This window comes from Hemitrygon akajei, unplaced genomic scaffold (assembly GCF_048418815.1).
Source record: "Hemitrygon akajei unplaced genomic scaffold, sHemAka1.3 Scf000082, whole genome shotgun sequence".
Lineage (NCBI taxonomy): Eukaryota > Metazoa > Chordata > Chondrichthyes > Myliobatiformes > Dasyatidae > Hemitrygon > Hemitrygon akajei.
In genome coordinates, this window is record NW_027331968.1 from 2,810,549 (window position 1) to 2,825,489 (window position 14,941).

Sequence of the window (14,941 nt, forward strand, 5' to 3'; positions counted from 1 at the left end):
TCAATTTTGAGGCTCTGGCCCCTAGTTCTGGATGTACCTACCACAGGAAACATCCTTTCAACATCTGGTCCTTTCAACATTCTGCAGGTTTAAAAGTGATTCCCTTGCATTCCTTAAAATTTCAGTGAGTACAGGCCCAAAGTTGCCAAAACACACCTCATATGTTACCCCCTTCATTCCCGGAATCATCCTCTTGAATCTCCTTGGGATGCTCTCTAATTACCACACATCTTTTCAGAGGTACGGGGCGCAAAGCTGTTGACAACACTCATGTAGTGAAGCCTGACTACAGTCTTGTAAAGGCTCAGCATTTATATTCGATTCTCTTTTTTGCCGCCTTTACCACAGACTCGACATTTAAATTAATCTTCTGTGAGTTTTGCTCGAGGCTCCGAGGTCCCTCTGAAGTCGCTCTGCACCTCTGATTCTTGGACCTTCTGCCCATTTAGATAATAGTCGGCTCCTTTCACCAAAATGCATTATCATACATTTCCAACACTGTATCCAATCTGCTACCTTTTTGCCCATTTTTCCAATTTGTCTCAGTCCTGTTGCAATCACACTACCGACCCCTCCACCTATCTTTGTATCATCCGCAAACTTTGCCACAAATACATTCATTCCATCATCTAAATGACTGACAAGAAATCTGAAAGTCAGTGGTCCCAATACTGATCCCTGCGGAGCACCACCAGTCACTGGCAGTCAACCAGAAAAGGCCCCTTTTATTCCCACTCGCTGCCTGCTGCCTGTCAGCCATTCCACTACACGTGCCAGTATCTTTCCTGTGACGCCATAGATTTCTATCTGGTTAAGCAGACTCATGTGCGGCAGCTTATCAAATGCCTTCTGAAAATCCAAGTAAATGGCACCCACTGACTCCTTTGCCCACCCTGCTTCTTACTTCCACCGTGAAATCTAACAGAACCATTGCTAACTTATATTGTCATTAGTCTCCAAGTAGCTCAAAACCTCAACCTTAATAAGAGACTCCAACTCTTTCCCAGTCACTGAGGTTTGGCTAACTGGCCTATAATTTTCCTTCTTTTGCCTTCCTCCCTTCTTAAAGACTAGAGTGACAATGTCAATCTTCCAGTCCTCCGGGACCATGCCCGAATCAAGTGATTCTTCAAAGATCGTGAACAATCCATCCGTCATCCCTTCAGCAACCTCTCTCAGGACTCTGGGATGCAGTCCATCTCGCCCAGGTGACTTTGCACCTTAAGAGCTTTCAGTACGCCGAGATGTTTTACTTTTGTAATAGCAATGGCACTCACTCCTACAGCCTGTCACTCGCAGACTGCTGGCGCCTGGAACAGTGAAGATATATGCAGAGTGCACATTATCCAGAGTTCCAGCATGGACTCTCACCTTCCTTTTAATCTTTATATAAATGAAAAAAAAGTGTTTATTATCCTGCTTTATATTATTGGCTTTTCTGCCCTCACATTTCATCTTTTCCCTACTTATAGCTTCTTTAGTTGACTATTGTTATCTTGTAGGCCCTTTCCTCGGCTTTTATGCAATCCTTAACTTCCTTTGTCACCCATGGTTGCCTACACGTGTCACTTGAGATCTTCTTCCTCCGTGGGTTCATGTACCAGCTCCTCGGAGAATAAGAGACTGTAGACCAGTGCGGGGTGTGTTACATCGTGACTGGCTTAGCCTGGAAAAGGAAACAGAAATTATGTTCCTTTTCTGTCGCTCAGTACTGATAGCTTCATCCTAAAGGAATGTCAAGAACATGGGGTCCATTGTGAGAGAAGTAAAAGTCAGTAGAGCAAGTAAATGCCCCCTCACCCCCCACTGTTACCCTCTGCAGGGTTGCACAGTTCAGCAGAAGCTGAGCAGTGAAAGCAGTGAAACCACCCGCTCCACACAACACTCTCCTCTCCAGAATCACGTGTGCACTTGGTGCTCGCTGGAACACCGGGGAATCTGCAAACTACCAACAGAGGGGAGAGTGGAGCCTTTAACAGTAACTCTGAATCAGATCAGAACTGTTTCTGGGCTATAGTTCATTTTCAGACACTCTAATCTCTGATCACTCGATTTCACCCAAACAGTGTCTTTAACGAGTATTTTTTTTTATTAAAGAAAATATGTTGTGTGCTCCATGTTGATCAGATCAGGCATTGACAACCTATTTCTGTCCGTCCTAAGATGTTCGAAGGAAACACAAGGAGACTCTGCGGACACAGACTGAAAAACTGAGAGTGAACACGATCCTGATGAGGGAGAAGGTGAAGGTTTTCCAGCTGGTTGATCGATACGCTGAGCTCACGGTCATTTCTACTGTTCGAGATCGGAGACTGGTGGAACATGAGCTGCTGGCAAGAGGCAGAGACCACGAGGAATGGAGAGAAAAAGGTCTCCGTGGTAAGCTGGAAAAAATCCGGACTGATCAGTTATTCAAGAAGAGTTTTGTTCAAAAATTGGGAAGATATTTCTTTGGAAACAAATCCGGGATGTCCGCAGCAGTGGCCGGAGTACCAGGGATCGGGAAAACAACAATGATACAAAAAATTGTTTACGACTGGGCCACGGGGAAGATATACCAACAATTCCGGTTTGTCTTCAGTTTCAAATTCCGGGATTTAAACACCATTAACTGCAGAATAAACCTGAAAGAACTGATTCTGCATCATTACCCCTACTTTGGGAATATGCTGGGAGAGATCTGGAAACAGACAGAGGGACTGCTGTTCGTATTCGATGGATTGGATGAATTCAAGGAGAAAATCAACTTTGTTGATGGTCGGAGAGACACAGAATCACAGTACACATGCACAGATCCTGAATTCAAGTGCAACGTGTCTGACATTGTGTATAGTTTAATCCAGGGCAAGCTGCTCCCAGGGTGTTCAGTGCTGGTGACCACCCGTCCCACTGCATTACATTTATTGGAAAAGGCAGACATCAGTGTTTGGGCTGAAATCCTGGGATTTGTTGGTGAGGAACGGAAGGAATATTTCATCAGGTATTTTGAAGATCAGACAGTGGCGGAAGCTGTTTTCAAACACGCGGAGGAGAATGAGATCCTGTATACCATGAGCTACAACCCCTCCTACTGCTGGATCCTCGCTCTGGCACTGGGCCCCTTCTTCACACAAAGAGTCAGGGACCCACAGCGAGTTCCCAAGACCATCACCCAACTGTACTCCTACTATATTTACAACATCCTGAAAAACCACGGCCGTGAGATTGAGAACCCCCGTGATGTGTTACTCAGGGTTGGTCAGATGGCCTTCAGAGGAGTGTCCGATAGGAAGATTGTGTTTACAGATGGAGATTTGATCAACTACAATCTGCAGCCTTCCCAGTTCCTGTCCGGGTTCCTGATGGAGCTTTTGGAGAGAGAGGATTGTGCCCGGAGCGTGGTGTACACATTCCCACACCTCACCATCCAAGAGTTTGTAGCTGCAGTCGCACAATTCCTGAATCCACATCCCGGGGATATCCTGAAATTCCTCACTGAAGCTGACAACACGACAGATGGGCGATTTGAGGTATTTCTCCGTTTTGTTGCTGGTCTCTCCTCCCCAATGACAGCTCGAGGCCTGGAGGAGTTTCTGGGGCCATTCCCTCATCAAACAACCTGCCGGGTGATTGACTGGGTGAAGGAGGAGGTTAAACACCAGAGTAGGAACACGGGGAGTGAAGCTGGTAAAAGGAGCCTCCTGAAAACATTGCACTACCTGTTTGAGTCTCAGAATCGTGGACTGGCTCAGGCCGTACTGGGATCTGTGGAAACACTTTCATTCAGTGGAATGACACTGACCCCGATTGACTGGGCGGTCCTGTCTCATGTCATCGGACTCTGTGATACATTAAAACACCTCGACCTGGAGAACTGCCACATTCAGTGTGAAGGAATCCAGCGGCTGGGACCCGGGCTGCACAAGTGCCAGGAGTTGAGGTAACTTGATTTATCTCTCACTCTGAACTGTGAAACTGTTCCATTGTGTTGTTTCAATATGTAAAGGAATTTCAGTAAATTTGTAGTAAATCGGATTGTGAAGAATTGTGACAAATGCCCAGGGGGTCGGTCAGTAATTCCCCAAGGACAGGAGGGTTCTTTGGTTCCTTGTGAAGGGATGTTGGAGACTTCATCAGATCAGTGAACAACGACCATTGGTTTAATGGTAGTAAATCACAGGAATGGCCGTGTTTCTCGCTGCCTGTGACACGTCCATTGACAATGTTCCTTCTCACTGTTACTGACACCCAGACCGACACTGACTGCAGCAGTGCGTCAGAGATTCACACCCCCTTCCCGGTGAGGGACAAGAGTCCGTCAGCTGACTGTCCCAGTGAGAAGGAAAGAAATACCATTGTGAGATTGTCCTCCCACTGCCCTTCCCCGTGTGTGACTTTGCTCAGTTCCAGGTACGCAAAGAGCGAGGGCGCATCTCCTCTGAGGCTCTGTTCAGACCCAACACACACGTACAAAAAATTTCTGCATCCACTCGTCTTGTAGGATTATCATTTACCCTTGGAATCCTCCTGTGGGACCTCTCATCCCAATCCCCCTTCCATTCTTTGAAATCTCGCCCCTATCCCCATTCCTCCTGTGGGGTCTCTATTACTCTTTCCTCATCTTCCTGTGGGATGTCTTTTCCACACAACCCCCCCCCCCCACTTCCTCTGGGATCTCTCTTCCCCATCCCTCTTCCTGTTGTGGGATCTCTCCTCCCCATCCCCCTTTCTTCTATGGATTTCTCTTCCCCATCCCTTAGGCCCAGGGGCTCTGGGGGGTGTTGTATCACTGATATCCAGAGGCCCAGGGGCTCTGGGGGGTGTTGTATCACTGATATCCAGAGGCCCAGGGGCTCTGGGGGGTGTTGTATCACTGATATCCAGAGGCCCAGGGACTCTGGGGGGTGTTGTATCACTGATATCCAGAGGCCCAGGGGCTCTGGGGGTGTTGTATCACTGATATCCAGAGGCCCAGGGGCTCTGGGGGGTGTTGTATCACTGATATCCAGAGGCCCAGGGGCTCTGGGGGGTGTTGTATCACTGATATCCAGAGGCCCAGGGGCTCTGGGGGTGTTGTATCACTGATATCCAGAGGCCCAGGGGCTCTGGGGGGTGTTGTATCACTGATATCCAGAGGCCTAGGGGCTCGGGGGGGGGGGGGTTTCGTAGCACTGATACCCAGTGGAATGGGGGGTTATGGGCTGAGTGCAGGTAGGTGGGACTAGGTGAGAGTAAGCATTCGGCACAGACTAGAAAGGCCGAGATGGCCTGTTTCCGTGCTGTAATTGTTATATGGTTAAATGTCATATGTTATATAAATTCCATCTGCCATTTTCTGGCCCATTTTTCCATTTGGTCCAGATCCCTCTGCAAGCTTTGAAAGCCTTCCTCGCTGTCCACAACGCCTCCATCTTAGTGTCATCCACAAACCTGCTGATCCAATTTATCACATTATCATCTAGATCATTGATATAGACAACAAACAACAATGGTCCCAGAACAGATCCCTGAGGCACACCACTAGTCACAGGCCTCCAGTCTGAGAAGCAATCATCCACTACCACTCTCTGTCTTCTCCCACACAGCCAATTCGAATCCAGTTTACAACCTCTCCATGATACCTAGTGTCTGGACCTTTTGAAGTAACTTATTACGTGGGACCTTGTCAAAGGTCTTACTAAAGTCCATGTAGACAACATCCACAGCCTTTCCTTCATATGTATTCTTGGTAACCTCCTCGAAAAACATTACAGGATTCATTAAACATGATCTACCACACACAAAGCCATGTTGACTATCTTTAATCAGCCCTTGGTTGTCCAAATCCTTGTATATCCGATCTCTCAGAACACCTTCCAATAATTTACCTACTACTGATGTCAGGCTTACTGGCCTGTAATTACCTGGTGTACTTTTGGAGCCTTTTTCAAACAACGGAACAACATGAGCTACCCTCCAATCCTCCGGCACCGCACCCGTGGCTGCGGACATTTTAAATATTTCTGCCAGGGCCCCTGCAATTTCTACACTAGTCTCTCTCAAGGTCCGAGAAAATATCATGTCAGGCCCGGGGGATTTATCTACCTTTATTCGCTGTAAGGCAGCAAGCAACTCGTCCTCTTTAATCTCTATATGTTCCATAACACTACTGTTTGTTTGCCTTAATTCCATATCCGCTATGCCAGTTTCCTGAGTAAATACTAACGCAAAAAACTGTTTAAGATCTCCCCCATCTCGTGAGGCTCTACACATAGACGACCACTATGATCTATCAGGGGACCAATTTTGTCCTTTACTATCCTTTTACTCTCAATATACTTGTAGAAACCCTTTGGGTTTACCTTCACATTATCTGCCAAAGCAACTTCATGTCTTCTTTTTGCCTTCCTGATTTCCTTCTTTAGTATTCCCTTACATTTTCTATACTCTTCAAGTACCTCATTTGTTCCTTGTTGCCTATACCTGCTAAACACCTACTTAACCAGATCGCCAATATCCCCTGAAAACCAAGGTTCCCTATGCCTGTTAACTTTGCCTTTAATCCTGGCAGGAACATGCAAACTCTGCACTCTCAAAATTTCACCCTTGAAGGCGTTCCATTTACTGAACACATCCTTGCCAGAAAACAACTTATCCCAATCCACTCTTCCCAGATCCTCTCTCATTTCCACAAAATTGGCCCTTCTCCAATTCAGAACCTTAACTGGTGGACCAGTCCTATCCTTATCCATAATTATCTTGAAACTAATGACATTATGGTCACTGGACCCAAAATGTTTCCTTACACCTGACCTGTCTGGTTCCCTAATAGGAGATCAGGTACTGCACCCTCTCTCGTTGGTACCTCAATATATTGATTTAGAAAACTTTCCTGAACACATTTGACAAACTCCACGCCATCTAACCCTTTCTCAGAGTGGGCGTCCCCATCCATATGTGGAAAGTTAAAATCCTCTACGATTACAACTTTCTGATTCTTACATCGGTCTGCTATCTCTCTACAGATTTGCTCCTCCAATTCTCTCTGACTATTGGGTGGTCTATAATACAACCCTATTAGTGTGGTCACACCTTTCCCGTTCCTCAGCTCCACCCATATGACCTCTATAGACGAGTCCTCCGGGCTGTCCCATCTACGCACAGCTGTGAGATTCTCCCTGACTGGTAATGCCACTTCTCCCCCTTTCATCCCTCCCCCCATCACATCTGAAACAACAGAAACCCGGAACATGAAGCTGCCAGTCCTGCCCCTCCTGCAACCAAGTTTTACTAATAGCAATAATGTCAAAATCATCATGTGCCAATCCACGTCCTAAACTCATCTGCCTTACCGACAATACTCCTTGCATTGAAATAGATGCACCTGAGAACATTTCTCTCACGTACAAACCTTTGATATCTGTCTGTACAAGCAGTCCTCACATGACCATTATCCTCCGCCACCTCACTATCTTCTCTAACACTCTGGTTCACCTCCCCCTGCAATCTAGTTTAAAACCCCCGGAGCAGAACTTGCTAACCTACCGGCTAGGATGTTAGACCCCTCCAGTTCAGGTGCAAACTGCCAATTCGAACTGGTCCCACCTCCCCTGGAAGAAAGCCCAATTGTCCAGAAACATGAACCCCACCCTCATGCACCATCCCCTCAGCCACGTATTTAGCTGCATTATCTTCCTATTTCTAGCCTCACTAGCACGTGGCATGGGTAGCAACCCACCTGTGAGATGTCGCTTTCCCATCCCTCTTTCATCCTCTGGGCTCTCTGTTCCCACTCCACCTTCCTTCCAACTGTTGGATCTCTCCTCAGCATCCACCTTCCTCCTGTGGGATCTATCATCCCCATCCCCCTTCCTTCTGTGGGATCTCTCTCTCCATTAATTCCTCCTGTGGGATCTCTCATCCCATTCCTTCTGTGGGATCTCTCATCCCCAACCCCCTTCCTCCTGCGGGATCCCTCTTTCAGATCCCCCTTCCTCCTGTGGGATCTCTCTTTCAGATCCCTCTTCCCCATACCCCTTCCACCTGTGGGATCCCTCTTCCTCATCTTCCTCCTGTGGGATCTGTCTTCCCCATCCCCCTTCCTCCTGTGGGATCTCTCTTCCCCATCCCCCTTCCTCCTGTGGGATTTCACATCCCCATCCCCCTTCCTCCTGTGGAATCTCTCTTCCCCATTTCCCTTCCTCCTGTGCGATCTCTCTTCCACATACACCTTCCTCATGTGCGATCTCACTTCCCCATCCCCCTTCCTCCTGTGGGATCCCTCTTCCCCATCCCACTTCCTCCAGTGGGATCCCTCTTTCCCATCCCCCTTCCTCCAGTGGGATCCCTCTTTCCCATCCCCCTTCCTCCTGTGGGATCTCTCTTTCCCGTCCCCCTTCCTCCTGTGGGATCTTTCTTCCCCATCCTCCTTCCTCCTGTGGGATCCCTCTTTCAGATCCCCCTTCCTCCTGTGGGATCCCTCTTCCCCATCCCACTTCCTCCAGTGGGATCCCTCTTTCCCATCCCCCTTCCTCCAGTGGGATCCCTCTTTCCCATCCCCCTTCCTCCTGTGGGATCTCTCTTTCCCGTCCCCCTTCCTCCTGTGGGATCTCTCTTCCCCGTCCCCCTTCCTCCTGTGGGATCTCTCTTTCCCATCCCCCTTCCTCCGGTGGGATCTCTCTTCCCATCCCCCTTCCTCCTGTGAGATCTCTCTTCCCCATCCCCCTTCCTCCTGTGGGATCTCTCTTCCCCATAGCCCTTCCTCCTGTGGGATCTCTCTTTCCCATCCCCCTTCCTCCTGTGGGATGTCTCTTCCCCATAGCCCTGCCTCCTGTGCGATCTCTCTTCCCCATACCCCTGTGGAATCTCTCTTCCCCATCCCCCTGCCTCCTGTGGGATCTCTCTTCCCCATCCCCCTTCCTCCTGTGGGATCTCTCTTCTCCATCCCCCTTCCTCCTGTGGGATCTCTCTCCCCCACCCCCCTTCCTCCTGTGGGATCCCTCTTCCCCATCCCCCTTCCTCCGCTGGGATCTCTCTTCCCCATCCCCCTTCCTCCGGTGGGATCTCTCTTCCCCGTCCCCCTTCCTCCTGTGGGATCTCTCTCCCCCATCCCCCTTCCTCCTGTGGGATCTCTCTTGCAGATCCCTCTTCCTCCTGTGGGATCCCTCTTCCCCATCCGCCTTCCTCCTGTGGGATCCGTCTTCCTCATCCCCTTCCTCCTGTGGGATCTCTCTTATCCATCCCCCTTCCTCCTGTGGGATCTCTCTTCCACATACACCTTCGTCATGTGCGATCTCACTTCCCCATCCCCCTGTGGGATCTCTCTTCCCCATTCCCCTTTCTCCTGTGGGATCTCTCTTCCCCATCCCCCTTCCTCCTGTGGGTTCTCTCTTCCCCATACCCCTTCCTCATGTGCGATCACACTTCCCCATACCCCTGTGGGATCTCTCTTCCCCATCCCCCTTCCTCCTGTGGGATCTCTCTTCCCCATCCCCCTTCCTCCTGTGGGATCTAGCTTCCCCACCCCCCTTCCTCCTGTGGGATCTCTCTTCCCTATCCCCCTTCCTCCTGTGGGATCTAGCTTCCCCACCCCCCTTCCTCCTGTGGGATCCCTCTTCCCCATCCCCCTTCCTCCGGTGGGATCTCTCTTCCCCATCCCCCTTCCTCCGGTGGGATCTCTCTTCCCCGTCCCCCTTCCACCTGTGGGATCCCTCTTCCTCATCCCCTTCCTCCTGTGCGATCTTTCTTCCCCATCCCCATTCCTCCTGTGGGATCTCTCTTCCACATACACCTTCCTCATGTGCGATCTCACTTCCCCATCCCCCTTCCTCCTGTGGGATCCCTCTTCCACATCCCCCTTCCAGCTGTGGGATCCCTCTTCCTCATCCTCTTCCTCCTGTGTGATCTTTCTTCCCCATCCCCCTTCCTCCTGTGGGATCCCTCTTTCAGATCCCCCTTCCTCCTGTGGGATCCCTCTTACCCATCCCCCTTCCTCCTGTGGGATCGCTCTTCCCCATCCCCCTTCCTCCTGTGGGATCCCTCTTTCAGATCCCCCTTCCTCCTGTGGGATCGCTCTTCCCCATCCCACTTCCTCCTGTGGGATCCCTCTTTCGGATCCCCCTTCCTCCTGTGGGATCCCTCTTTCAGATCCCCCTTCCTCCTGTGGGATCTCTCTTCCCCATCCCCCTTCCTCCTGTGGGATCTCTCTTGCAGATCCCTCTTCCTCCTGTGGGATCCCTCTTCCCCATCCCCTTTCCACCTGTGGGATCCCTCTTCCTCATACCCTTCCTCCTGTGGGATCTCTCTTTCCCATCCCCCTTCCTCCTGTGGGATCTCTCTTTCACATCCCCCTTCCTCCTGTGGGATCTCTCTTCCCCGTCCCCCTTCCTCCTGTGGGATCTCTCCCCCATCCCCCATCCTGTGGGATCTCTCTTTCCCATCCCCCTTCCTCCTGTGGGATCTCTCTTGCAGATCCCTCTTCCTCCTGTGGGATCCCTCTTCCCATCCCCCTTCCTACTGTGGGATCCCTCTTCCTCATCCCCTTCCTCCTGTGGGATCTCTCTTTCCCATCCCCCTTCCTCCTGTGGGATCTCTCTTTCCCATAGCCCTTCCTCCTGTGGGATCTCTCTTTCCCATCCCCCTTCCTCCTGTCGGATGTCTCTTCCCCATAGCCCTGCCTCCTGTGCGATCTCTCTTCCCCATACCCCTGTGGGATCTCTCTTCCCCATCCCCCTGCCTCCTGTGGGATCTCTCTTCCCCATCCCCCTTCCTCCTGTGGGATCTCTCTTCCCCATCCCCGTTCCTCCTGTGGGATCTCTCTCCCCCATCCCCCTTCCTCCTGTGGGATCTAGCTTCCCCACCCCCCTTCCTCCTGTGGGATCCCTCTTCCCCATCCCCCTTCCTCCGGTGGGATCTCTCTTCCCCATCCCCCTTCCTCCTGTGGGATCTATCTTCCCCATCCCCCATCATCTGGTGGGATCTCTTCCCCATCCCCCTTCCTCCTGTGGGATCTCTCTTCCCCATCCCCCTTCCTCCGGTGGGATCTCTCTTCCCCATCCCCCTTCCTCCTGTGGGATCTCTCTTTCCCATCCCCCTTCCTCCGGTGGGATCTCTCTTCCCCATCCCCCTTCCTCCTGTGAGATCTCTCTTCCCCATCCCCCTTCCTCCTGTGGGATCTCTCTTCCCCATAGCCCTTCCTCCTGTGGGATCTCTCTTTCCCATCCCCCTTCCTCCTGTGGGATGTCTCTTCCCCATAGCCCTGCCTCCTGTGCGATCTCTCTTCCCCATACCCCTGTGGAATCTCTCTTCCCCATCCCCCTGCCTCCTGTGGGATCTCTCTTCCCCATCCCCCTTCCTCCTGTGGGATCTCTCTTCTCCATCCCCCTTTCTCCTGTGGGATCTCTCTCCCCCACCCCCCCTTCCTCCTGTGGGATCCCTCTTCCCCATCCCCCTTCCTCCGGTGGGATCTCTCTTCCCCATCCCCCTTCCTCCTGTGGGATCTATCTTCCCCATCCCCCTTCATCTGGTTGTATCTCTTCCCCATCCCCCTTCCTCCTGTGGGATCTCTCTTCCCCATCCCCCTTCCTCCGGTGGGATCTCTCTTCCCCATCCCCCTTCCTCCTGTGGGATCTCTCTTCCCCATCCCCTTCCTCCTGTGGGATCTCTCTTCCCCATTCCCCTGCCTCCTGTGGGAACTCTCTTCCCCATTCCCCTTCCTCCTGTGGGATCTCTCTTCCCCATCTCCCTTCCTCCTGTGGGATCTCTCTTCCCCATCCCCCTTCCTCCTGTGCGATCTCTCTTTCCCGTCTCCATTCCTCCTGTGGGATCTCTCTTCCCCATCCCCCTTCCTCCTGTGGGATCTCTCTTCCCCATACCCCTTCCTCATGTGCGATCTCACTTCCCCATCCTCCTGTGGGATCTCTCTTCTCCATTAATTCCTCCTGTGGGATCTCTCATCCCATTCCTTCTGTGGGATCTCTCATCCCCAACCCCCTTCCTCCTGCGGGATCTCTCTTTCAGATCCCCCTTCCTCCTGTGGGATCTCTCTTTCAGATCCCTCTTCCCCATCCCCCTTCCACCTGTGGGATCCCTCTTCCTCATCTTCCTCCTGTGGGATCAGTCTTCCCCATCCCCCTTCCTCCTGTGGGATCTCTCTTCCCCATCCCCCTTCCTCCTGTGGGATCTCTCTTCCGCATACCCCTGTGGGAGCCCACTTCCCCATCCCCCTTCCTCCGATGGGATCTCTCTTCCCCATCCCCCTTCTTCCGGTGGGATCTCTCTTCCCCATCCCCCTTCCTCCTGTGGGATCTCTCTCCCCCATCCCCCCTCCTGTGGGATCTCTCTATCCCATCCCCCTTCCTCCTGTGGGATCCCTCTTCCCCATCCCCCTTCCTCCTGTGGGATCCCTCTTCCTCATCCCCTTCCTCCTGTGGGATCTCTCTTTCCCATCCCCCTTCCTCCTGTGGGATCTCTCTTCCCCATACCCCTTCCTCATGTGCGATCACACTTCCCCATATCACTGTGGGATCCCTCTTTCCCGTCCCCCTTCCTCCTGTGCGATCTCTCTTCCCCATCCCCCTTCCTCCTGTGGGATCTCTCTTCCACATACACCTTCGTCATGTGCGATCTCACTTCCCCATCCCCCTGTGGGATCTCTCTTCCCAATTCCCCTTTCTCCTGTGGGATCTCTCTTCCCCATAGCCCTGCCTCCTGTACGATCTCTCTTCCCCATACCCCTGTTGGATCTCTCTTCCCCATCCCCCTTCCACCTGTGGGATCTCTCTTCCCCATCCCCCTTCCTCCTGTGGGATCTCTCTTCCCCATACCCCTTCCTCATGTGCGATCACACTTTCCCATACCCCTGTGGGATCCCTATTTCCCGTCCCCCTTCCTCCTGTGCGATCTCTCTTCCCCATCCCCCTTCCTCCTGTGGGATCTCTCTTCCCCATACCCCTGTTGGATCTCTCTTCCCCATTCCCCTTCCTCCTGTGGGATCTCTCTTCCACATACACCTTCCTCCTGCGGGATCCCTCTTCCCCATCCCCCTTCCTTCTGTGTGATCACTCTTACCCATCCCCCCTTCCTCCTGTGGGATCCCTCTTCCCCATCCCCCTTCCTCCTGCGGGATCCCTCTTCCCCATCCCCCTTCCTTCTGTGGGATATCTCTTCCCCATCCTCCTTCCTCCTGTGGGATCTCTCTTCCCCATAGCCCTTCCTCCTGTGGGATCTCTCTTCCACATACACCTTCCTCCTGTGGGATCTCTCTTCCCCATCCCCCTTCCTCCTGTGGGGTCTCTCTTCCCCATCCCCCTTCCTCCGGTGGGATCCCTCTTCCCATCCCCCTTACTCCTGTGGGATCCCTCTTCCTCATCCCCTTCCTCCTGTGGGATCTCTCTTTCCCATCCCCCTTCCTCCTGTGGGATCTCTCTTCCCCATAGCCCTTCCTCCTGTGGGATCTCTCTTTCCCATCCCCCTTCCTCCTGTGGGATGTCTCTTCCCCATAGCCCTGCCTCCTGTGCGATCTCTCTTCCCCATACCCCTGTGGAATCTCTCTTCCCCATCCCCCTGCCTCCTGTGGGATCTCTCTTCCCCATCCCCCTTCCTTCTGTGGGATCTCTCTTCTCCATCCCCGTTCCTCCTGTGGGATCTCTCTCCCCCACCCCCCTTCCTCCTGTGGGATCTCTCTCCCCCATCCCCCTTCCTCCTGTGGGATCTCTCTTGCAGATCCCTCTTCCTCCTGTGGGATCCCTCTTCCCCATCCGCCTTCCTCCTGTGGGATCCGTCTTCCTCATCCCCTTCCTCCTGTGGGATCTCTCTTTCCCATCCCCCTTCCTCCTGTGGGATCTCTCTTCCCCATAGCCCTTCCTCCTGTGGGATCTCTCTTTCCGATCCCCCTTCCTCCTGTGAGATCTCACTTCCCCATACCCCTGTGGGATCCCTCTTTCCCGTCCCCCTTCCTCCGGTGGGATCTCTCTTCCCCGTCCCCCTTCCTCCTGTGGGATCTCTCTCCCCCATCCCCCTTCCTCCTGTGGGATCTCTCTTGCAGATCCCTCTTCCTCCTGTGGGATCCCTCTTCCCCATCAGCCTTCCTCCTGTGGGATCCGTCTTCCTCATCCCCTTCCTCCTGTGGGATCTCTCTTTCCCATCCCCCTTCCTCCTGTGGGATCTCTCTTCCACATACACCTTCGTCATGTGCGATCTCACTTCCCCATCCCCCTGTGGGATCTCTCTTCCCCATTCCCCTTTCTCCTGTGGGATCTCTCTTCCCCATCCCCCTTCCTCCTGTGGGTTCTCTCTTCCCCATACCCCTTCCTCATGTGCGATCACACTTCCCCATACCCCTGTGGGATCTCTCTTCCCCATCCCCCTTCCTCCTGTGGGATCTCTCTTCCCCATCCCCCTTCCTCCTGTGGGATCTAGCTTCCCCACCCTCCTTCCTCCTGTGGGATCTCTCTTCCCTATCCCCCTTCCTCCTGTGGGATCTAGCTTCCCCACCCCCCTTCCTCCTGTGGGATCCCTCTTCCCCATCCCCCTTCCTCCGGTGGGATCTCTCTTCCCCATCCCCCTTCCAGCTGTGGGATCCCTCTTCCTCATCCTCTTCCTCCTGTGTGATCTTTCTTCCCCATCCCCCTTCCTCCTGTGGGATCCCACTTTCAGATCCCCCTTCCTCCTGTGGGATCCCTCTTACCCATCCCCCTTCCTCCTGTGGGATCGCTCTTCCCCATCCCCCTTCCTCCTGTGGGATCCCTCTTTCAGATCCCCCTTCCTCCTGTGGGATCGCTCTTCCCCATCCCACTTCCTCCTGTGGGATCCCTCTTTCGGATCCCCCTTCCTCCTGTGGGATCCCTCTTTCAGATCCCCCTTCCTCCTGTGGGATCTCTCTTCCCCATCCCCCTTCCTCCTGTGGGATCTCTCTTGCAGATCCCTCTTCCTCCTGTGCGATCTCTCTTCCCCATCCCCCTTCCTCCTGTGGGATCTCTCTTCC

The 14,941-nt window shown here is 52.7% G+C and overlaps 1 protein-coding gene across 1 annotated transcript in view; it reads left to right on the forward strand.

Annotated features, from left to right (window-relative positions):
- The window catches only part of LOC140722664 (NACHT, LRR and PYD domains-containing protein 3-like), a 182,236-nt gene that overhangs the window by 56,801 nt on the left and 110,494 nt on the right, over window positions 1-14,941 (forward strand). The window contains exon 6 of the mRNA XM_073037378.1: window positions 2,164-3,919. Coding sequence (XP_072893479.1) covers window positions 2,164-3,919 — 1,756 coding nt within the window. The remainder of the gene's footprint in view (window positions 1-2,163; window positions 3,920-14,941) is intronic.